Raw genomic sequence first — 23,679 nt, 5'->3', positions numbered from 1 at the left:
TGCACAGCCACTTGGCTCTCATATTTTAGCTGTGTCGAACGAAAGCAAATAATACAGATTACAAATAACTTCAATAAATTGTATTGTGGCAAGGTTGGGTCGTGTCCCTCGAGACCTTATTTAATCTGTAACACAAAGATCGGTGGAGTAATGTTGCACACTTTCAGCCGACACTGAGGAAACAGTTCCATTGCTGAGCATTTGGATATTTTTACTGCTGAAAATACGCAGACAAGCTCACAGCCCATCCGGTATTAAATGAGCACGAGCGCTTATCAATAACAGAACGAGAATTGATAAAGACTGCCTCGTTAGTTCCTTTTTATTTCTATGCGATGTCGCAAAAATCAAATTAGATACACGATGGTGAAAGGGTATATAGATTTGTATACGAAAATAATTAAGCAGGTATTCAATTAAAATTACATATTTGTCTATTTTTTTATTACTTTATTCTATTATGTTAATAATAAAATATATAAATAAATAAAATGAAATGGTCTGGACCTTTAAAAATCTATATATATCTATATAAATGAATTGCTGTTCGTTAGTCTCGCTAAAACTCGAGAACGGCTGGACCGATTTGTCTAATTTTGGTCTTGAATTATTTGTTGAAGTCCAGAGAAGGTTTAAAAGGTAGATAAATATGAAAATGCTCGGAATTAAATAAAAATAACAATTTTGTTTTTCCTTTGATGTGTTTGTGATTTTCATTTTGTTTGTTTTAAGTTTATTTTATACAAAAGTTTAGGTCTTTTATTTATCGATTGAGGCATTACGAAGTCTGCCGGGTCAGCTAGTAAAATATATAAATAATAAGAAAGCGGTCTGGAGCGACACTTCCCATCATCATGATGTAATCAAATGAGGTTATTATTAAGTCTCAATGTGCTTTGATTTTCGTATTAAAATTTTAAGATATGTTAATACTGGATCCGATAGTGGCTCAATCGGCTTTTTAACCAATTATTGTAGCATTCAAAGTTTCATTGCACACGACACGTGCAGTGCTACCCTGGTCTGATCACATGATTAATCTGTGTCCGTCTACACCAGCCTTTTCCAAAGTGGGCGATAACGCCCCCTTGTGGGCGCTCCAGGCCTAAAGAGGGGTGGTAAAAGACCCCAAAAAAAAAGACGTTGTATGGAGGCTTGGGAGGTGATTTGAAATTTCATCTAGGAGGTCTCTTATACACCGACTGAGCTCTCGCTATAGTGGCTTTTAAGTAGGTGAAAAAATTGAGGCGCTAAACAATAATATTGTTCTCACAGTGGGCAGGAGACAAAATAAGTTTGAGAGCCCCTGGTCTACACTGAAGGAAAACTGGGAATGTTAATTTCTTAGGTATTAATAGGTACACATGGCCGGCTTAGACCTCGAAGATCAAACGTGCTTATTTCATTAACAAACGTGTAGTGTGTTTAGATATCCGATAATGCAATATAGAAAAATAATTTCACCACTAGAATTAAATTGCAGTTTGCTTAATGCGAGAGCTTAATACTTGTTAGAACCAGTCGTGTCACGCCCAACTGTCCCAAGCTTAGATTTCCTAATACTGGGAATACGAGATAAGAATAAGTACATTGAGATTTTTCTTGTATATCGTCGATCACTGCTGAGGATCGCGACCACATGTGACGCTCCTCCGCAGAATTCGGTTATGGGTGGAATGGACCACATGGCTTAGACTACCACCAACTGCTTCCTTTACTAGATCTGAAAACTACATGAATAGATTACATCGACATTACTAATACCAAATTCATATATTGATTGTCCTATTTCTACTAGTACAGTAATTGGAACTAATGAAATAATAATAACATTTCCATTAATATGTGGTGTAAGATAATTAGATGGTTCCAGAGTTATAGGTTGTATTTATACAAAGAACTGTGACCAGTGAACCGTGACTCGACTTGAGCAACGACCAGCCGGACAAAACCGCGCGCTCCGCCCTCCCGCGCGACACTCGACAATGCGCCATGCGCCTCGCCGCGCCGCCGCTGCTGCTGCTGCTACTCCTCGCCGCGGCCCTCGCCGCCTTCGAAGCCGAAGACAACAGCGACCTCAATAACGACACACCCTCCGGCTCCAACGACACCCTATCCGACTTTAATGATGCCAGCAACGATACCTTACTTGAAACGGACGGCGACCACGACCCCGTGGTTCGTAAGAAGCGGACATTCGGCGACATAGTGTTCCGCGGGCTAGCTGACGTTTTGGGGTATAATGTACAGCGGAAACCACCGGCGGTTGCTTTTCCGCCCCCTTTGGCACCAGTGCCCGGGATAGACGCACCGGTGCAGGCCGCTGCCACAGCTGCTCCCGCCGTGGCGGCTCCGGCTCCTGCTGCTCCTCCTCCGTGTGGAGCTCCTCGGGCTGCAGGTCCACCGCCGTGCCGTGCGCAAAGACCTCCACCACCACCACCACCACCGCCGAAGCCTAGAACCGTCCCACCCTGTCCTAGGCCCAGAGCAGCTCCAAAGCCAAAACCACGTCCTCCTCCGCCACCACCGCCGCCGCCACCTCCACCACCGCCACCTCCACCATGTGCGCGGCCTCGTGCCAATCCGACCACTCCATCACCATGTGCACCGGCTCCGAAATCACCGCCGCCGCCACCACCACCAAAAGCGGCCGATTCCAACCTTGAGACGATCACATCAAACTTCCGTCTTAATTTCAATTTCAACAGAAGTCCCGCTACACCCACTCCCGTTGCTGCAGAGGCTGAAGAAGAAGCGGAGCTGGAACCCGAACAGGAGGAAGCCGCACCCCTTGAATCACTCGTACCGATCGCCATTCAACCGCAAGCGGCCAGATTACCTCAAGAAGAGCCTCGCAAGCCGCGCGTCTACGTAGATGCATTCTTGGTCCGCAACGGCATAGCTCGCCGAGTGGACACTGTCGATGCGAACCAGTTCGATCCCCAGCGAGCCGCCGATGAAGATTACACCGCGTACGACGACGAGAGCGAACAACAGCAAGACGACGACTACGAAGACGTGCAGGAGTCGCGCGATCGAGCGAAGGCTGTCGCAGAGTTCGGGACTGCAGTCGACCGTTTCTGGGAAAAGAAAAGGCAACAGCGAAAACCACAGGCTCAGATACTACCCGAGAACCATTACCAAAACGTCCACTTTGGTGACCGCGACGTTGGAGGACAGGTTCGTCTGCAGAGTTTACAACGAGAGCGCGCCAAGTCAAACCGAATTCCTCTCCCACTGCCCGAGACGGAGGATGACGCCGAATCTACTACGACCACCGAAGATCCAAAGAAACCCCTAAGACCGCGCGTGTTGCCTCCCACTGAACACAATCCAAATCAAATCGACACCGTCACAGTACGCGTTCCACCGATCTACAAGGAAAAACGTCCCAAAAAATTGCATCGCGTACCGTCCGAATCAGCTGAAAGAGAAAGCGAAGAAAATGATGATAATTCTGATTTTATTGTGAACAATGATGAGAACGATGCAAACGGCGAGGACAGCTGGCTAGAGCCCCGCACCGAGCCGCCCACGAAACGTAAGCGCAGACGCCGCAAGCAGAACCGTAAAACACGTTCTGTAGAAGAGCACGATGCCTATTCAGCCGGAGACTACGACTACTACGGCAAAAAGATCCCAGTTTCAGACGAAGAAAAGCTCTACATGGAACTGACGATACCCCCGCCGACCAAATACGCAGATCTCGCTCGCCTCGAAGCACCAGAGGACGAACACTTTTTAGACGATCACGAGCGACAGCAAGAAGACCCTGAAAGGATTAAAGAGTTCAAGAGAGACGACGACAGCGGACGAGCTGATGATTCGGGGAGGGCGGACAGCTCTGAGCGCTCTGACGAGAGCGAGCGTTCCACCGTTGACGGGGAACGCGCCAGCGACAAGGGGCGCACCGACGAAAGGGAGCGCTCCGACAAGCTGAGCCCCAACGCCTTGGTGCACGAGACTGGCTACCAAAACAACTACGTGCACGCCACCAACGTGCAAGTGGAGGACCCCCAGCCCGACGTCGCCACACTGCGCAGGAAAACCGTGAGGCATGGCAAGCCCTGAGTCCGACGCGCCGATAACACCCGCCATAATCATTATTTATTTATTTCAAAAGACTTTACAAAAACACGTAATCAATTCGTGATCTATAACTAGCGTTACGCAATCATTTTGTATTTTTGTATATTATTATGTATAAATTGTCCTGTCGGATTTAAAATTTCATCGATATCCTTCGAAACGCATGACAAGTGTAGCTGTGATGTTTCTAGTTGTATGTGAGAGATAATATTATTTTTTATATTTAGAACTATGTAAGAGAATTGTACTTAAGTTTCTTAATAAAGTTTCGTAAATGTATTTCATTATTGGTATTGGCGAGAGACCGAATCGAATTGTCGGGCCATGAAATTAGATTTTGTCAAGTATCGGTGCGTCCGGGTGGGGTAACTGTGTGAAGGTCCGTCGACACGCCGAGACAGATAGAAAACTAAGAGTTCGACCGTCATCGGCTCCGTCAAATGCAATGACCTAATTGCTACACAATTCGCAAGGTTGTTGGCAAAGTTTTTGCAACAAAATTGCATCCCCAGAGATTGTTAACTGGATCGTTCACAGTTGTCACGTACAGCCGACAGTAGAAATCATACGAGATTGAGCACAAAAGATTCGCAGAAATAAGATTTTTATTCAATATGCCACTCTATTAAGAATTTTTGGAAAATATTTCGCATTTTACGTAATATAACTCATTTCGTTAGCAATTTACTTCTACATTGAATCTCATTTCGTTCAAACATACTAAGGATCTTATGGTCCGGTCCCTTTAAATAAAATTTCAAACAGTTTTTATCGAATACATGATTACTTATAGCTTATAAAAAATTAAACTAATCAATAGTAGATACCAACACAAATTTAGAAAGAATAAGGGATTTATTTTTGTAGTGAAAACTACTTTAGCCGCGTTGAGAAATTTTGGTATGATCTGCAGCTATACAAGTGACATATTGTGCAACATTAGTGCTGTTCTTTACAAATTAAATTGAATCGATTTATTAAAAAGTTATTTTATATTAATTGTTATTTCAGTTAAATTGTATTTATATTTTATCATGATCTTGTGCCGCCCATAATATATGTATTTGAACAATAAATAAACCATATAAACATGTATGTAATTGTTGCTCCGAGCGTCAACGGTTGTGAAAACCAGATAGTTGTTGATAATATAAATTTAAATATGAAATTTCAAATTGTATTACTAAAATTTTATGTTATAAGCTTTCACTTCTATCGGCAGTCCATATGACTGCCATCTTTTTCATTACATAATATTGTTCGTTAAGCATGGAAATTTTTCATTTACCCGCTTCAGGATACCCAATTTCATTAGTCACATGCATTCACAATTCACCGTCAGCACGCCCCGTCCGCTGCTGATCTGACCTCATAGAAGCACTATTCAAGGTTTATTATTTACAACAGACGACAGGTGATATAAGTTGAAGTCGCCGAGTCCCTGAAGACACGCACATACTAAGTAGGTATTATAAGACGGGAATGGGAACTTTTTGCAACCGTAACCGAGAAAACTGTAGTGTTTGAAATCTAGGAAATGTTATCTTTGTTAATTATATTTCATTCTAAATTCAGTTGCCGAATCACGTGGTGGCTCCACCGTGCGATATACCGGTATTCTGACAACCCATTGATGCTGAATTTCAACCAGTATCTATCTAAACTACTATCTCCTCCTCCGGGCCACTAGTAACTTCTCAAACATAAAAAAAAACTACATTACTCATTGAATATTGTGCTAAATATTTTTTTGTATGGTACGTGGCGTTTCGTGAAATCGTGTTACGAACGTGACAATGCGAATTAGTAGCGGTCAAGGCCGCGGTCACAGATGCGAGACGAGCGCTACTCTGAGGACGGCCAAATGTTAGGCGGAGCGAAGTCCTCACATCAGAAACACGAATTACAGCTTTTTTTCATTCCTTACACGGGTTAATGAGTGTTCATGACGATGGTGAAGAAGAAGCCACGTATGACAGTTACTTTAAATATTTTTATTTAATTACTTGCAAAATATGTACATTATATTAGCAAATGTTACGCGTGTTCCCTGTTGGTCGACGAGTACGAATCTTAGGCCGCGGGCGCGTCCTCCTCCCGCTGCCCTCCCACGTCCCCACTGCTCGTTCTGAACGTAGTGAATAATGAGCTTACGACTTCGATCAACAAGTTACTATGGTTGATCGAAGGCTCACGACTTACCTGAGATTAAGTGCAAATGTCCCCATTTTGAGACGTGAGATCTGGACTTCATAAGCATAGTATTTAGTTACCTACGACAGAAGAAACAATACAATCAAAACCACCAATAACCACTATCAATAGTAAAAGAACAACCTTCCTTCTGTAGTCCAGTGATTACCAAAGCACAATGAAATCACAACAGCCACCTTTCATAGTCACTATGAAGCACACACAATTTTTTTCACTTACGTACGCTATGTACTATTTGTTTTCACTTTTACTCAATTTACATTATATGAGTAACATGTACCTACTTCAAATTCAACTCTGCAAATTCTCAAATACACAAACAACATTTTAAATACATACGATGGTTCTAGTAACTGCGAATTAAGGATTCAACGAGTGTAGGTGTGGCTGTGTACGGTTTTTTTTAATATATTTGAGGGATTACTGGTGGCCCGGAGGCCTTTCCAGTTCCACCAGGACAGGTGGACGAGCAAAGGCTCAGCCAGGAGGGGTGGGTTTTGCTAACAGCTGCCTGAGCGCCTCTAAAGGAGACCTAACAACTCAAGATTAACTGATTCGCGAATGAATCTACTACCGGATTGGAATCGCGACCCGCTGAGAAGATCCGGCGAGAAACTCAGCGAGCTGATGCATGGGTTAGGTTGCACGTCGACCTCTTTGTCGAGTTCGACGAGTACGGTTACCGGGGTTCCTGAGTCTGCTCCTAGTGTTAAAGCTGAAGGCGTCTAATGCAAAGGTTATGGGATCTGATGGATCCGACGAGAAACTCAGCGGGCTGATGTTTAGGTTAGGTGATTGTGTACGTAATGGATGCTCACGTCAATGTGCGAGGAATTAGAGGAATCGCGAACTATGTGGACGATACAGTGTGCAATCAGTAACCATGTATCATACGTAAGGTACCAGGAGGATCCAGACTCCGCCCCCGCTCCGTCCAGGTTTTTTTTTAATTGTTTTTATGGGTGAACGAGCTGACAGCCCACCTGGTGTTAAGTGGTTACTGGAGCCCATAGACGTCTACAAAGTAAATGCGCCACCCACCTTGAGATATAAGTTCAAAGGTCTCAGTATAGTTACAACGGCAGCCCCACCCTTCAAACCGAAACGCATTACTGCTTCACGGCAGAAATAGACAGGGCGGTGGCAGCTACCGGTGTGGACTCACAAGAGGTCCTACCACCAGTAAGGTGGTGCGGGAATATCACACTGATTTAATCTGAATCGAATCATTTCGGGGAGCGCTTTATAAATATTATTTAGAATGTCAAATGTGTCCAGGCTTTTTCTCTTGATAGCGCGCTAGTGCTGGTAGCGTGGCGCGCGGACTCGACCCTCTCAGATCGCCCCTTGACCTTCACCGGAGGATAATATTATTATCTACCTTAGAAGCTATTTTTAGCGGTAGGACATATTTTAAGTCCGCACGTGTGAGTTTCTGTCCGCAGGATGCGTTTTGGTTCGAAGGGTGGGGCAGCCGTATGTATACAATTAATTGAAATCTCACGAGACTTCGTGTTTCGAGATACGAGGTGTAAGTCACACTGGAATGTGCACTTAGTACCGAGTGGACCGTGAATTCATTCATCGATCTAGAGGATAACAGGTTTATCATTCGGACCAACCATTGATTAACACGACGGTTGATGACTGACGTATCCTCTTTTAGTAACACATATTTCGTCTTTTCGCATTAAAAGTGTACAATTTCCAAAAATATTCGAAATTGAGTGAATATGCGGAATCATTTGGTATCACCAGTATTTTTCTCATAAATACTGTCAAAATAGCGTAGTTTAGTTTTAGTTTTTTCTTTTTTACTTTACCTTTTACTTTGTTTCGACTACTATTAACAAAATTAATACATAATTTTATCTTACTTTAAATATAATAGAATATATAATATATAGAATAGAATAGAAACTTTAAATATAATAGACATATAATATGACTGGTAAAAGATAAAAAATAAATGTTGCAAAGATGATTAATATTAAAAATATTACATGTTAAACCTTTAAAACACTCTCCTGTAAAATTAGTAAGTTTTAAGATTATACAGTTTTAATGCGAGAAGACGATTTGTCATTAGTTACTGCACCGTCAAAGGACAACAGGGTTTGTATTTCTTTCTTCAGCCGCGGGGTGTGTGGTCCCACACCGGTCGGCTGACGGAGACTCGGCTAACGTTTGAAACAGCTCGTTTATTTTAATTACGAATAAAAAGATAGTCCATGTTTACATGTTTTTACTACGTACATACATACATAAATACAAGTAATCTTTACAATTTACCATCTAAATAAATCGCATCTTTAGAATTATAGAGACCCATTTCGAAATTTTAGGATTTTTTTTATTGCTTAGATGTGTGGACGAGCTCACAGTCCACCTGGTGTTAAGTGGTTACTGGAGCCCATAGATATCTACGACGTAAATGCGCCACCCACCTTGAGATATAAGTTCTAAGATCTCAAGTATAGTTACAACGGCTGCCCCACCCTTCAAACCGAAACGCATTACTGCTCCACGGCAGAAATAGGTTGGGTGGTGGTACCTACCCGCGTGAACTCACAAGAGGTCCTACCACCAGTAAGAGATTTAGACTTTAATTCAAAAGTGGACCTTTCAGCGACTCTTAACAATAAAATGACCAAAAATAGCTTAAAAGGGACAATCTTATCCATCGGTCCCTTCCAGTTTGAAAACTTTATTCGTTGTATTCCAAGAAAAAACATTTTTTGGGTTGGGTCTCTATAATTGTAAAGGTGCGAAATATATTTAAACATAAGACAATTATGTTATGTTCAAATTGCTTTTAATTTCCGCCGCATGTAATATATTCCAATTAACAAACCCATCTTCGTGTCATCACCAGTAACTATAATTCAAATTCAAATTCAATAGCTCACTTTGTTACAGTGCTAAAGTTACAATACATTCTTTTGTATTGAGTGTAGTCTAATCTATCATTGAAACAGTACAAGAAATATAATTTATAGTTAAACTATTATATATATGTAAAGAAAGTTATTCCTTTCTTTAATTTTAATTATGTCACGCATGCGCTGTCGACATGTGCCGGAACGTCCGCGCATGTGCTGTAAAGTGGAGAAGCCTTGACAGATAAATATTATGTCATTGTATAAAATTTTATGAAAAATAATTTCTAACTAGATTATAAATAAACTTTAAATGTCGTTTCTTTGTCCGAAATAACAAGCAACACATTGAAGTTTTATTTTAATAAACATATAATACATATAAATAAAACAACATACCTAATAATCTTATAAAACGACATTTTTGTTTATAAACTATAATCAAAGATGGATAAACTACGTTTTGAATTTACACTATTGCCTGGAAGTGATGGAAAATCAAATATTCTTTCGCTTACCTCAATAACCACAAGTGATAATAAAGTCTATTCAATACCTGAAGAGCTACAAGCAATTAGTTATCATAAGGAAATATTGAAAACAGCCGCTTACAATAAGGTGAAAAATAGTTTGAAAAAACGATACCAGGTCAGAAGGGTTTGGATTACAATGACAGATGAACTCAATAAAATATACATAGATGAAGACGATAATTTACAATTTGAGAATCAATATTTAGAAGAAATAAACCAAGAAAAAAATTCTGTTGCATATCAAACAGAAACCGGTACGCTGGAAAAATTGTTTGAGAAATTTGTACAAAATACACAGGAAGTTAAAGAACAAAACTTGACAAAAATTGCAGAAAAGTTTGTAATTGAAAAATTTACAAGTAAACATTCTAATGCTAACCAATGGATTGATATTTTTGAGAGTGAATGTAAACGCTTTGATGTAACAGAGGATGAAAAGAAAATTGAAATACTTAGATTGTTTATGGATAAGGCTTGTGTGGACTGGTATAGTTCAATGGTAATAAAATTGACAATGAATTCGGAATGGTCAACTTGGAAAAACAAATTCTGTGAATCTTTTGCAAACAAAGGCTGGAACCCAGTTAGATACGCACTATTCTTTAAATATAAGGATGGTTCATTATTGGATTACGCCATGAGAAAAGAAAAACTGTTATTGGATATGAGAAGAACAATTGACACAGATACACTAGTGGATCTAGTAGCAGCTGGTTTACCAGAATTCATACTAAATAGGATTAATAGAGAAACATTAAAAGATACAGTGGATTTGTTTAATGAAGTGAGTAAGTATGAACATTTGGTAAATAAAAAAAGCTATATGCCTATAATGAAAAATGAAAATATGAGAACTAATAATAGAAATGAAGAAAAATATGTATGCAAGATTTGTGAAAAGTTGAATAAAGGTTCTCGTTATCACCCTGAGTCCACGTGTTGGTTTAGAGCCAAGGAAGATGAAAAACTAAAGAAAAATTTCATTAAGCATGTAAACAATTCGGTGATAGAAGCAGAGTTAAACGAAACTAATCAAAAAAACGAATAGTAACACCATTAATTAATGTCAAACTACTATTGAATGATAAACTAGAAATATATGGGGTTTATGATTCTGGTTCAAATGTTTCTCTAATTAATTCAAAAATACTAAAGTTAAAAGGAAAAGGAAACAGTTTGAATGAAGCAGATTTAGTAACAATTAATGGTGTTAAAAAAACAAGTGGTTTGACAACCTTAAAAATAAAAATCTTTGAATTGGAAAAAAATGCTGATGTATACATAATTGATGAACCAAACTTCAAATATGATTTTCTGATTGGATTAGACTTAATAAAAGATTTTAAACTAATACAAAATGAAGATCTACAAATAACACAGAAATTTTACCTAAATAATAAAACAGAAGAAAATACAACTCATGAAAAGGCAAACATTGAAATAAATAATAAAGATAGCAATAATTCGACAAAAGAACACAAAATAAATTTTAATGAACATGTAAAAGAAGAAAATTTTAAAATTAAATTAAATCATCTTGATCGATATCAAAGATCGGAAATAAATACACTGGTTGATAAATATAAATCAGTTTTTGCGAAAGATAAATACGATGTTGGTACTGTTAACGGGTATGAAGCGAGAATCGACTTAGTAATGGATAGATATTGTAGCAAGAGGCCCTACAGGTGCACTATAGAAGATAAAAAAGAGATAGAAACACAAATAGCAAAATTACTAGATAATAAGCTGATAGAAGAATCCTACAGTCCTTTCGCTGCACCTGTAACATTAGCATTTAAAAAAGAAGAAAATAAAAGATCTAGGTTATGTATAGATTTTAGAGAGTTAAATAAAATAGTAGTACCTCAAGCTCAACCATTTCCCTTAATTGAAGATCTAATTTTAAAGACCAGGAATTGCAATTTTTTTTCAACGCTAGACATTAATTCTGCATTTTGGTCGATCCCTCTACGAATTGAAGACAAAAATAAGACAGGATTCGTAACCCAAGATGGGCATTATCAGTGGACTTGTTTACCATTCGGATTAAAAACGTCTCCAGCCATTTTTCAAAGAATACTTCATAATATACTTAGAAAGTATAAATTGACGGATTTTACAGTTAATTTTATCGATGATATTCTTATATTTTCAAAAACCTTTTCTGATCACATTAACCATCTTACACAACTTTTTGAAGCAATCAAAACAGAAGGTTTCAGGTTAAAATTTACTAAATGCACATTTGCTTCTGATTCAGTAAAATACTTGGGTCATATAATTCAAAAAAATTGCATTAAACCAGTAAATGATAATTTGATTTCAATAAAGGATTTTCCTGTTCCAAGAACACAGAAAAATATTAGACAATTTTTAGGAAAAATTAACTTTTACCATGGGTTTATACCAAACCGTGCAAAAATATTAGACCCGTTACATAATTTACTAAAAAAAAAACAAAAATTCATTTGGTCTGATAAATGCCAAGAAGCATTTGAGACTGTAAAAACCTTGCTATGCTCCCAACCAATTCTTGAAATTTTTGATCCATATTTACCAATAATTATATATACAGACGCTTCTTTAGAAGGCATTGGAGCTATATTGAAACAAAGACAGACTGATGGAACAGAAAAACCAGTGGCTTATTTTTCTAAAAAGCTTAATGAATCTCAAAAGAAAAAAAAAGCAATATACTTGGAATGCTTTGCTATCAAAGAAGCTGTGAGATACTGGCAATACTGGTTGATAGGTAAATCATTCACAGTTTATTCAGACCACAAACCACTAGAAAACATGAATTTGAAATCTAGAACAGACGAAGAGTTAGGGGATTTAACATATTATATATCGCAATATGAGTTTCAAATAAAATATGCTCCAGGAAAGAAAAACTTGGAAGCAGATTGTCTGAGCAGGAATCCAGTATTAGAATCGGACAAAAATACAGATGAACTGTTAAAAGTTGTGAACTTGGTTAAATTACAAGATATTTTAATAGATCAAAATAAAAATGAAGATATACAAAGAAATAAAAATAAATTAATTGAAAAAAAAAAAGTATACTTAAGAAAGGTCAGAAAAAGAGAAAAAATTATTATTTCAGAAGAATTTAGTATCAAACTCCTAAAAGAAGTACATAAAAACTTCTGCCACATCGGAATAGGTCAAATGCAGAAGACAATAAGTCCACACTATACGGCCAAAAATTTGATGAACAATATTAAGAAAGTTAGTAGAAGCTGTGAAACTTGTATTAAAAATAAATCAAGAAGTCATGATAAATTTGGTTTTATGTCTCATCTAGGCCCAGCTAAAAAGCCATTTGAAATAATCTCTATAGACACCATTGGAGGTTTTGGAAGCTCAAGATCGTCAAAGAAATATCTACACCTGTTAGTGGATCACTTTACAAGATATGCTTTCATATTAACTTCAAAAACCCAGAACGCTAATGATTTTATTAAACTAATTACAAATATAACAGAAACTGAAGATATTGGAATACTTCTCACGGACCAATACCCCGGAATTAATTCAAAAGAATTTAAGGAATTCCTAAAAGATAAACAAATAACGTTAGTCTTTACAGCCGTAAATGCACCATTCTCTAATGGCCTGAACGAAAGGCTAAATCAGACATAAATAAATAAGATCAGATGTACAATAAATGAAAATAAAAAAAAAAGAGCTTGGACCACAATAGCTAAGGAATGTGCAAATAAATATAATGATACTAATCACTCAGTCACTGGCTATCCACCAAGTTATCTTTTATATGGAACGGATGTTACTGTCGTACCAAATGAATTAAAGCAAGGAAAATCCAATAATGATTGGATTAATGACCGAAAAATCGCACTTGAGAATATAATAAAATCTCATGACTATAATAAAACACTATTCGACAAAAATCGGAAATACTATGAATTTAATGTAGGAGATATGGTGTATGTGGAAAATGGAAACAAGCTTAACAGAAAAAAATTGGATGAACTGAAAATCGGACCTTTTAAAATTATAAACAAAATTTCAAAGTCAATATATAGAATAGATACAGGTCATAAAAAAACAGAATCAAACCTATTTCATATCACAAAACTTATTCCAGTTCCTGTCGTAAAAGAAGAAAATGAAGATGAGGAAATTGAAAAAGAATTAATTTAAAGAAAATTCTGTGTGAATTTTCTACTTTAAGAGGGGAGATGTAAAGAAAGTTATTCCTTTCTTTAATTTTAATTATGTCACGCATGCGCTGTCGACATGTGCCGGAACGTCCGCGCATGTGCTGTAAAGTGGAGAAGCCTTGACAGATAAATATTATGTCATTGTATAAAATTTTATGAAAAATAATTTCTAACTAGATTATAAATAAACTTTAAATGTCGTTTCTTTGTCCGAAATAACAAGCAACACATTGAAGTTTTATTTTAATAAACATATAATACATATAAATAAAACAACATACCTAATAATCTTATATATATATATATATATTTTACAAATATTACACGCCATACAAATAAAGCATGTTTAATTTTATACAAATTCTTTGGTAATTTGTTTTAATTTGGCTTTTTATATGAGATCCATAAAATACAACACATATATTATTATATTAAATATGGTGTCGCGGGCCGCACGCGCCGGACCCCTGTGCCGCGGAGCGACGCCGGCGCCATCTAGTTCCGAGCAGTCGCAACTCGTCTGGTCTACACTCGCAGACACTCGTGTACACACTTGTGCGTCTGTTCTCGCTGCGTGGAGGTGTGAACGCCGAGCCATTAGAAGAATCACTTTTAGCAATTGTTGCTGGCGACTCCTCGAGTCACCACGAGGCGGGGGCCGCGTGAGGGACAGTTGCTTCCGATATATATCTTTTTGTATTATTTAACTAAGATTTTGGCTATTCCTATAAAAGAGATAGCCTTCTATATATTATATTGTAAAATGTGAGTTGCCGAACGTGTAACGGCGGCAGACCAAATTGCATATATTTTGTTATTTTAGAAGATTCTGAATTCATAAAATGAGTTGGTAACAAAATATGTGGGAGCTATAGTACACCTGTACAATGTGCGCTCTTGTTGGCAGCGAACACTTACCGCCCAGGCAGGATGTACGCGGCACGCGCATCCAGTCGTCTCTGGGCTGCACCGCCTCCCCAGTGCTCCCCGGGGCCAACATGCCACCTGGTAGTCCGGGGACGACGGGAAACCAAGATGTTCAAATTTTAAAGCTTCGGTAAAAGCGATTTTAATATATGCTTTGATTAATTAAGTTCTGTACATTTCATACATTTAAACACTAACGACGCTTGTTGCTGAAAGTAAGTATTGTACTTTTTGACGAAGCATGTTGCGGATAATAACATGTACTTTTAGGTTATTTAGGAATATTATGTTCTTTTTTTTAATAATAAACTAGCTTTTGCCCACGACTTCGTCCGCGTGGAATAGTTCACAAATAAATATGCAAAATTAAATGTATATTTTTCAATATTTCTGAGAGATTTTCTTAATGTTTGTTTCCGTAAGAACCTTGTACAGAGTATTAGAAAACTACAAAAAAAAATTAAGCCAAATCGGTCAAGCCGTTTTCATGTTATGTCGTGACAACGGAAAACGGGTTTCATTTTTATATATATAGATTTGGTGTTTAAACACAAATTTGCTGTTTGTGTGTTATTTATGTATATTTTATCGAAGCTACTTCGTATTGTTTTTAAATATATAAACCTGACAATCGCTATGCCGTTCAAATAGTAGCCACAAGCACGTGCCCCTCGCGTGGTGCCCCCGACTCGCACATCCCAGTGACTCAGGCTATTGACAAGATCAGTTTTCAGCGGCGGCTGCACAAACGGACAGCCCCGAGTGTGCGCGGCTACAGCTCGCCCCAGCCCCCGCCCCTTCGCCCCCGGCGGCGTCCCGGTCCGCGTGTGACGACGATGTTGCCTCGGATTGTGTCGCTGGCTTCTGGAATATATTTGTCAGAAATTTAATACGTAGGGACAACAAAGTAGCTAGCTCGCACTGCCGCAGCATCGTTGAGGTGGCTCCAGCAGAAACTTATGTATTATAAGAAAAATATATTTTGTTTAATGTACAATAAGATTGAAAGGCGCTCTGAATCTAAGCAATCGAAACGATATTGCACATTAACACGAACTGCACAATGTTTTCGAGTTCAGTCAGCGCTTGTGCCCCTTGTTTTTTTTAGGGATTTTATGACCTGGTTACTAAGACCTTTAAGTCATGTCCTATTTTAATTTATATTCTTATTTTTATGAAAAATGATAATAAGTGTCACCTTATTTCTAAGAGACATTTTACTTCGCCTGCATATCAACGGGTAGAGACGTCCTAGAATGAAGGCGGCACGGTCGCGTACCGTCTTAATATGAGGGCGAAATGTCATCCTTCTGTCGAGGGTGACGCCTAAATATTTGACCTTCGGGCCCACGGTATGGGCTGGTCGAACATCGTGATTGGGGCGACCGCTGCCGTAACCAGATTGATTGATGGGTAGACGAGCTCACAGCCCACCTAGTGTTAAGTGGTTACTGGAGCCCACAGACATCTACAATGTAAATGCGCCACCCACCTTGAGATATAAGTTCTAAGGTCTCAGTATAGTTACAACGGCTACCCCACCTTTCAAACCGAAACGCATTACTGCTTCACGGTAGAAATAGGCGGGGTGGTGGTACCTACCCGTGCGGACTTACAAGTGGTCTTACCACCAGTAAAAATACTGATTAGTAGTCGCTGGAAATCATCAATAACCAACGTGAAAACCTTCCCGGGAGCTGATTATGGATCTATGGTCGGGCAAACTTGCGCCTGCGCCTCAAAGCAATAAAGAAAAATTGCCTCGAGCCTATGTGTACGTTAACGCCCGCAGAACAAAAGCAGTTCCAATGTGCACTTGACGCAGCGATTGTTCAAATTTCTCCATTAGCAAACGCGGACTCGGACGAACAGTGGAGACACCTAAAGGACCAGATCAACGAGACATTCGAAAAGGTTAGCAACAAGCACCCTTTTACACCCTACCCTAAACAGACCTGGATGTCAGATAAGACCTTGAAACTCATACAGGATAGGAAGGAGCTTAGAAGCCGTGGGTTATCAGATCCAGCAGACAGAGTAAAGTACTCGGAGCTTTCTAGAATGATCCAAAGACAATGTCGGCACGATAAAAACAACTTTGTTGAGCGCATCTGTGAAGAAGTAGAGGAGCATGCGTTCAGATCGCAAATCTCGGACCTCTTCAAAAAGTTAAAGCTGCTGACAAAACAGTTCAAACCTAGATCATGGCTGATAGAAGATGAAGATGGTACGCCTTTGCAAGACTTAGAGGCAGTGACGAGGAGATGGCGCAGCTACTGCGATAATCTTTATAGAATCTCACATAAATGCAACTCACCACAAGATACAACAAATTGGTGCGAGTTAACGCTAGAACCACCCATCCTTGAATCAGAGATCACTATATGCTGCTATAGACACGCTTAGATACAGGAAAGCCCCTGGTCCAGATCGTGTTACATCGGAAATAATAAAAGTCATGGGTCCTAAAGCCGTAAAAGTCCTACACAGAATTTGCGACAACATCTGGCGAACTGGAAGATAGCCTTCAGACTGGACTAAGTCGATCATATTACCTCTTCACAAAAAGGGATCCACTTCTAAGTGCGATAATTATAGAACCCTTGCACTGATATCACATGCCAGCAAAGTGATGTTACATATCATCAATAACAGGATTCGATACTATCTGAACTGGCAAATACCACAGGAGCAGGCGGGTTTTGTAAAGGGCAAAGGAACCCGTGAGCAAATTCTTAATATTCGCCAATTGATCGAAAAGGCCTACGAGTTCAACACACCCACCATCTTTTGCTTTATCGACTTCAGTAAAGCCTTTGACTGTGTTGTGTGGTCGGACCTATGGAAGATACTTAGTGAACTGGGAGTACCTCTACACCTCGTTGCCCTCATCCGCTCTCTATACCTGGACAATCAAGGAATGGTAAAGGTCGAGAACTGCACATCAGAGCTTTTTGGTTTCGGTAAAGGGGTAAGACAGGGATGTATCTTGTCCCCTATTCTCTATAACGCTTATGGAGATTACATAATCAGGCGGGTGAAGATTGGGAGGGCGGAGTCACAATAGGTGGCACTAAAATAACCAACCTCCGCTACGCAGATGACACCACACTTCTTGCTACAAGTGAAATCGAGATGGTGAACCTCCTTGCTCGGATTGAGAACATCAGTTTGCTGTTGGGTCTAAAAGTCAATCACAGCAAAACCAAAGTGATGATTGTGGATCGAACCAACAGCCTTGAACTAACGGGAACGCTGAACCTTGACGTCGTGAGCGACTTCGTCTACCTAGGGTCTAACATTAATAACACAGGACCATGCGAAAAAGAGATAAGGAGACGTATAGGGATGGCCAAAAATGCAATGTCCCAGCTGCATAAGATATGGAGAGACCGTAACATCACGCGAAAAACTAAAACCAAATTGGTGAGTTCGCTAGTTTTCTCCATATTCAGTTATGGCGCGAAGACCTGGACAATGAAGAAGGCCGACAGAGACCGAATAGACGTCTTTGAAATGTGGTGTTGGTGAAAAATGCTACAGATTCCATAGACCGCCTTTCGCACCAACGTGTCTATTCTGAGAGAGCTTCATATCAAAGCCAGACTTTCCACTATATTCTCTCGTAGGGTGCTGGAATTCTTCGGACATATTGCTCGTAAAGAGGGTCACAATCTTGAACAGCTGATGGTGACAGGAAAGGTACATGGCAAACGTCCCAGAGGACGCAGTCCCACGAGGTGGTCGGACCAAATACGATCTTCTCTAAGCATCAATTTCCACAATGCCCTTCATGAAGCAAAGGATCGCAGCAGATGGAGGGAAATCGTACGGGAGAAACTGATGCAGCGGGGGAGTCTCGACCCTCAGTAATGCGGAAAACGACGCGCGGAGGGAGGATTACACATTTAAACCTGAAGAAACACTAAATAGACAAAATAAAACAAGTCACACAACTTCACTCCTCGCGTTCCCGCCAAAAAGTCCTGTACTCCTTGTCTAGACGAACCAGACTAATAAATTTTGCGTAACACTGACCCTATACGACGCAATGAAAAAATATGGTGCAATAAAAATTAACTAGCTCAAACTTTTGTCAGTCATTACCAAATCTTCAATATTACCCCTAAACAATCAATAACATTGCCCAATTCCCAATATTGCGCAATATTCGTCGCCGCTCACCTGTTGATGTTGCTTCTTTATGTGCTTGTTGAGCGACTGACGATGGTGGTACTTGGCGCCGCAGTACAGGCAGGCGACGGGCGCGGGGGGCGGCGCCCGGGGAGCGCGGGGCCGGAGCCCGGGCCTGCGGTGCCGCCACATGTGGCTCGACAGCTTGTTGGTAGCGAACTGCTGGCCGCACACGGGACACATGTACGGTTTCTCTCCTGGAAGGTCAGGAAGGGCAGGACAGTGAGTCTGATGACAGACTTGAAAATATAATTAGGGGTCTTCAGAAAATAAATTTGGAATATCCTTTGCCCAACAGCAGACATGTGTGGACTGATGATCATGATCAAATAAATTCGTTTGTGTCATGCATTAGTGTGTGTGTGCATGTTGTTAAGTTACATACAATAATGTAATATGGTTATTACCTTTTTATTTATTTATTGCTTACATGGGTGAACGAGCTCATGGCCCATCTAGTTTTGTGGTGGTAGGACCTCTTGTGAGTCGACACGGGTAGGTACTACCGCCCTGACTATTTCTGACGTGAAGCAGTAATGCGTTTAGGTTTGAAGTTGAATTTGAACTAATATCTCAAGGTGGGTGGCGCATTTACGTTGTAGATGTCTATGGAATTCAGTAACCACTTAACACCTAGTAGGCTGTGAGCTCGTCTAATAAAATAAGCGAAGTTTTAAGTGGTTTTCCGAGCCCATTGACATCTACAGCGTACATGCCGCCATCCATCTTGAGACACGAGTTCTAAAGTTTAATTTTTAATAATACAAGTTTGCACCGGGAGACTCATTCTGTCGGCCATGACGGCTCCAAAATCTTCAAATCAATTTATATAATTTTATTTCTATATGACAGAATATGAAAAAGTCCCGTTGTGGATTAAAAACAAGTGCAACTCTCTCAAGCTCAACGACAGCCCCACTCAGCACAGATGCTGTATGCAATCTTCTAATGAGTTTACATGTTTAATGTGTCCGTTACAACTTCCTACTAACCCGTGTGAATCCTAATGTGATCCTTTAAAGTATTCTTGCTTGTGAATGTCTTTTTGCAGTGGCTGCACTCAAAGGGGCGTTCGCCTGCAAACAAAAACAACCTTCAGCACGACAGCTTGGCTCTATTTTTCGTGAGGGTAGGAACAAACTACAAGCACCATTATTTACCAAATTATACAACCAGCCTCTTCAAGCTCTAGTCCAGTCCTAGTCAAACCTAATGTACACAAATATTTATTATTTCGCCTATGATTGCACTAAATCTATTCTCATCTAATTTAGTGAGAATAGTTGCTGAATTAATAATGATGTTATTTCCAGAAAGACCATTATTATCATTATTTGAGCGTCATATTTTATATATTCTTATATTCTCATATATATATTCTCGAGGAGCTAAACGTCAAGACCCGTCTATCTGCAATTTGTATGCAGCGTCTCCTCAAGTACTTCGGACACGTGGCCCGACAAAATCCTGAGAACTTGGAAAAATTAATAGTTGTAGGTCACGTGGAAGGAAAGAGAAGTCGAGGAAGATTGCCAACCAGGTGGACGGACATTATCAGGGAAGCCACAAACACCAGCGTCCCGGGCGCCATTAAGCAGGCCGAATGCAGGCAGCATTGGAGGAAGCTGGTGCAAAAACTGGACCAAGGTGGTCACGACCCTCAGTAATGAGGAAACGACAGAGAAGAAGAAGAAAGAGCGTCATATTGAGAAATCGATAAGTGACCTGTATTTTAATTATATAAATGTCTTTTCATAGCTCACCATTGTGTGTCCGTACATGAATGTTGAGATTCGTCTTCGTTGTGAACATCTTACCGCAGCCCAAAACAGAGCACACGTGTCGTGTCTTGGGCTTGCAGTGTCGCTCAGCATGCCAACGTGTCAATTGTAATGCACCACAGCCCGGGCATGTCCAATCACGCTGTCCTAAGTGACGTTTGCTGAAATTCACATGCACTATAATTGCTTACTATAGTAGATCTCTTTTATCTTATCCTCACCACTGATAATGTAAATATAGTGAAATGTAGATACTAGACATATTGAAAGTTAATATTTTATACCAAATGTTCTGCGTTAAACAAAAAAGTATAGTTTTAAATTAATGAAATTAAATTAAAAACATACACTATGATAAAAATGTATATGATAATATATTGATTTTTCTTTTGTATAGGTAGCATATGTTAGGTTAAATTATCAATGTAAGTAATTTTGGATTGTTTTTTAATTTCTTTCTTAGTAAACATAATTAAAAGTTAGTAATCTATACTAATATATAAGTCTATAGTGGTTATAATACTGAACCATGCATCCGATTGACTTGAAACTTTGTTTCCATGTAGAAAATACATGTACTTAATGGATGGGCTAATATTTATATGAGTGTTGGACTCCCTAATAATAATGACAATAAATAATAATGTTAATTTTAAATGCCCAGCAAAGCAGGTGAGTACAGCTAGTGTTATATAATAATGTGGGCACAGACACAACCTGATCACTGTGATGTGATGAGTTCAACACCTGCAAGTCCTTAAATTTAAATAGTTCAGGAAACCCAAAACAAGTAATAACCAAAACAACAACAACAACAACAACAATGTTAATAAAACAATGACAACAAAGTTATATTACTCACACATGTAACAGGAAATTGAATTTTCTAGTAAATACTTTAGAGCAAAACTGGCATGTGTGAGAAGACTGGGCTCTGTGACGACAACGCCGTTTGGAACCGCATTGGGAACAACTTGATACGTGTCTACGAAGTCCTCGGACTGGTTCTTCGCTTTGCTCTTCACCTCTCGGTGTACTTGATTCCTCCGGAGTCTCAACTACCCTGTATTCAATATATTCCACTCCAGTAGTCTCAAATCTGAAGTTAGAGTAATCATTGAATCCTCTCACATAAGTAGCTGCTAGCACTCGATTAGAACGCTCGCATTTTTCCAAGAAAGTCACTGTTGTGTCGAGTTCGGTGAGGCACTCGGAACAAATAGAAGTAGGACCAATATCATCTACTTCAATCTGTAATTTCGTCTTTTTTACAAGTCTTTCGTAATGTGAAACATCGCTTCCAGCTTGCTTTTCGAACAAAGGAAATACTTCTTCTTTGGTTTGAAAACATATTCTACACGTTTTCTCATTAATACCTTCCATTATTTAACCGTGTAAATCATTTAAAAATCGCTATTAAAAACATTTATGTCAACCATTTTTGTCAAAACGTGAAAAATCAATAAAATGTTATCAAACTCATTCTAGAAAACAAAACAAAAACAGCTGTTCCGTACGCTCATTCCCTGTATACGGTGCTCTCGCACATTAGACAGAGACAATGTTATGTTTTATGCTTAAGATATTATGGAACCTAACAACTATGTGACAGTCATGGAGTTATTAAGTATAGTGATAGTCGAGCAGATTGAACGTCGTTTTATTTTATCTAGCGTTCGCCCAGTACATAATCGAAATCCTTAATTTCATTATTACTTTTCATTACATCGAATAATTACTGACAAGTACCACCGAATTTAGATTTAATATAAAATTTACTCTATTATTTTAGTAGTGAAGAAAACATGACTATTTCCATTAAATTAAAACACTCGTCATAAATCTCCTCTACTAAAAAGAATACCAAACTATATTGACAAAGAGAAGACAAAATATATCTTTGCCTATTTATAAATGTCTGTCGAAGAACGAACACAAATTTCTTGTTTTGTGTTTTTGTTTCTTTTAAATTAATAAATGCAAGCACATGGAAAGATTTATCTACCCGTATAGCTGACACGATACGCATCCATATTGTCGCGTGACAGTCGATTCACGTTATGTTATTTAATTCTTTCATACCTACTAATAGACCAACAAGTTAATTTAAAAAGCACATAAGTTTGGACATCATTTGAAAATACCCATATCTTGTTCCATAGCTGAACTGTTTAAAACATGAGCACAGTTTCCGTCACGTCTAACTTGATTGACTAACCACCAAATTTTGTGCATCTGAAGCTTGTGTTGTTGCTAACCGCCACGAAGAAAAAGAATAATAGAAATAGAGCTGATTTTAGGCCGCTTCCGCTTCAGTAATCACTTAATATCAGGTGGGCGGTGGAGCCGGACCGCCTTGATAAGAACTAAAAAAAATATTTCGATCAAAATAATAATAATAAGCCTTTTATTTCATGCAAATAATAGGTTACATACACGTTTCAAGTATGAAGAAGAAATTATAAAGAAGAAAAGAAAAAAGAAAAAAAAAAGAAAAAAAAAAAAAAAAAAAAAAAAAAAGAAAAAAAAAGAAAGAAGAAAAAATAATAGTGATGCTGTTTACACTTGTTTGCCCCTTTCTTCTTCCTCCTCTCATCCCCCTTCCCTCCCTCCCCTAGTTTAAAAAAATATAAATATAGATAGTGCTTTTTTTTTTTTAAAAAGTTTATAGTGTGTAAATATAAAAGTTTGTTTACATGAACCCTCCTCAAATGAAGGTGAAGGCCTCCTCTAAAGAATACCATGTATCTTTATCTTGGGCTATTTGTGGCCAGCGGGTACCAGCTATTTTTATCAGCTCGTCTGACCATCTCATGTGGGGTCTGCCTTTCCGGCGTTTGCCTATTGGACCCTTCCACGTTGTTACCCTGTT

General features: G+C 39.0%; 3 protein-coding genes across 4 annotated transcripts; 2 read left to right on the top strand and 1 right to left on the bottom strand.

The window, feature by feature from the left end:
* Positions 1-1,780: 1,780 nt before the first annotated feature.
* LOC114250079 (uncharacterized) lies at positions 1,781-4,751 on the top strand. The gene has a single exon (XM_028183820.2). It carries the CDS (start codon positions 1,993-1,995, stop codon positions 4,069-4,071), a length of 2,079 nt encoding a protein of 692 aa, XP_028039621.2. The 5' UTR covers positions 1,781-1,992; the 3' UTR covers positions 4,072-4,751.
* Positions 4,752-8,539: 3,788 nt separating this feature from the next.
* LOC149500922 (uncharacterized) lies at positions 8,540-14,131 on the top strand. Its single transcript, XM_089734811.1, has one exon. It carries the CDS (start codon positions 9,630-9,632, stop codon positions 10,761-10,763), a length of 1,134 nt encoding a protein of 377 aa, XP_089590937.1. The 5' UTR covers positions 8,540-9,629; the 3' UTR covers positions 10,764-14,131.
* A 465-nt stretch (positions 14,132-14,596) lies between these two features.
* Positions 14,597-22,329, bottom strand: LOC114250091 (uncharacterized). 2 transcript variants are annotated; one of them, XM_089734812.1, is made up of 5 exons: positions 21,670-22,329; positions 20,790-20,968; positions 20,019-20,102; positions 19,018-19,223; positions 14,597-15,696 (listed from the first exon to the last, which is right to left on the bottom strand). In XM_089734812.1, exons 1-5 carry the CDS (start codon positions 22,188-22,190, stop codon positions 15,556-15,558), a joined length of 1,131 nt encoding a protein of 376 aa, XP_089590938.1. In that variant the 5' UTR covers positions 22,191-22,329; the 3' UTR covers positions 14,597-15,555. The 2 variants fall into 2 exon arrangements, with proteins under 2 accessions (XP_089590938.1, XP_089590939.1); XM_089734813.1 differs by having other exon boundaries at positions 14,597-15,693.
* Between the last annotated feature and the right edge of the window lie 1,350 nt (positions 22,330-23,679).

Source organism: Bombyx mandarina, chromosome 18, assembly GCF_030267445.1.
Source record: "Bombyx mandarina strain Sakado chromosome 18, ASM3026744v2".
Lineage (NCBI taxonomy): Eukaryota > Metazoa > Arthropoda > Insecta > Lepidoptera > Bombycidae > Bombyx > Bombyx mandarina.
The sequence above is the reverse complement of the archived record's forward strand: the minus strand, read 5'-3'. Positions and strand labels throughout refer to the sequence as shown.

Excerpts from the sequence above, each read along its gene's own strand:
- LOC114250079 (XM_028183820.2), top strand. The coding sequence starts at position 1,993 with ATGCGCCTCGCCGCGCCGCCGCTGCTGCTGCTGCTACTCCTCGCCGCG.
- LOC149500922 (XM_089734811.1), top strand. The coding sequence starts at position 9,630 with ATGGATAAACTACGTTTTGAATTTACACTATTGCCTGGAAGTGATGGA.
- LOC114250091 (XM_089734812.1), bottom strand. The coding sequence starts at position 22,190 with ATGGAAGGTATTAATGAGAAAACGTGTAGAATATGTTTTCAAACCAAA. Across the intron at positions 20,103-20,789 it reads TCATGTACGGACACACAATG|GCGAACGCCCCTTTGAGTGC; the intron begins GTGAGCTATGAA and ends TTTTGTTTGCAG. Across the intron at positions 19,224-20,018 it reads TCACATTAGGATTCACACGG|GAGAGAAACCGTACATGTGT; the intron begins GTTAGTAGGAAG and ends CTGACCTTCCAG.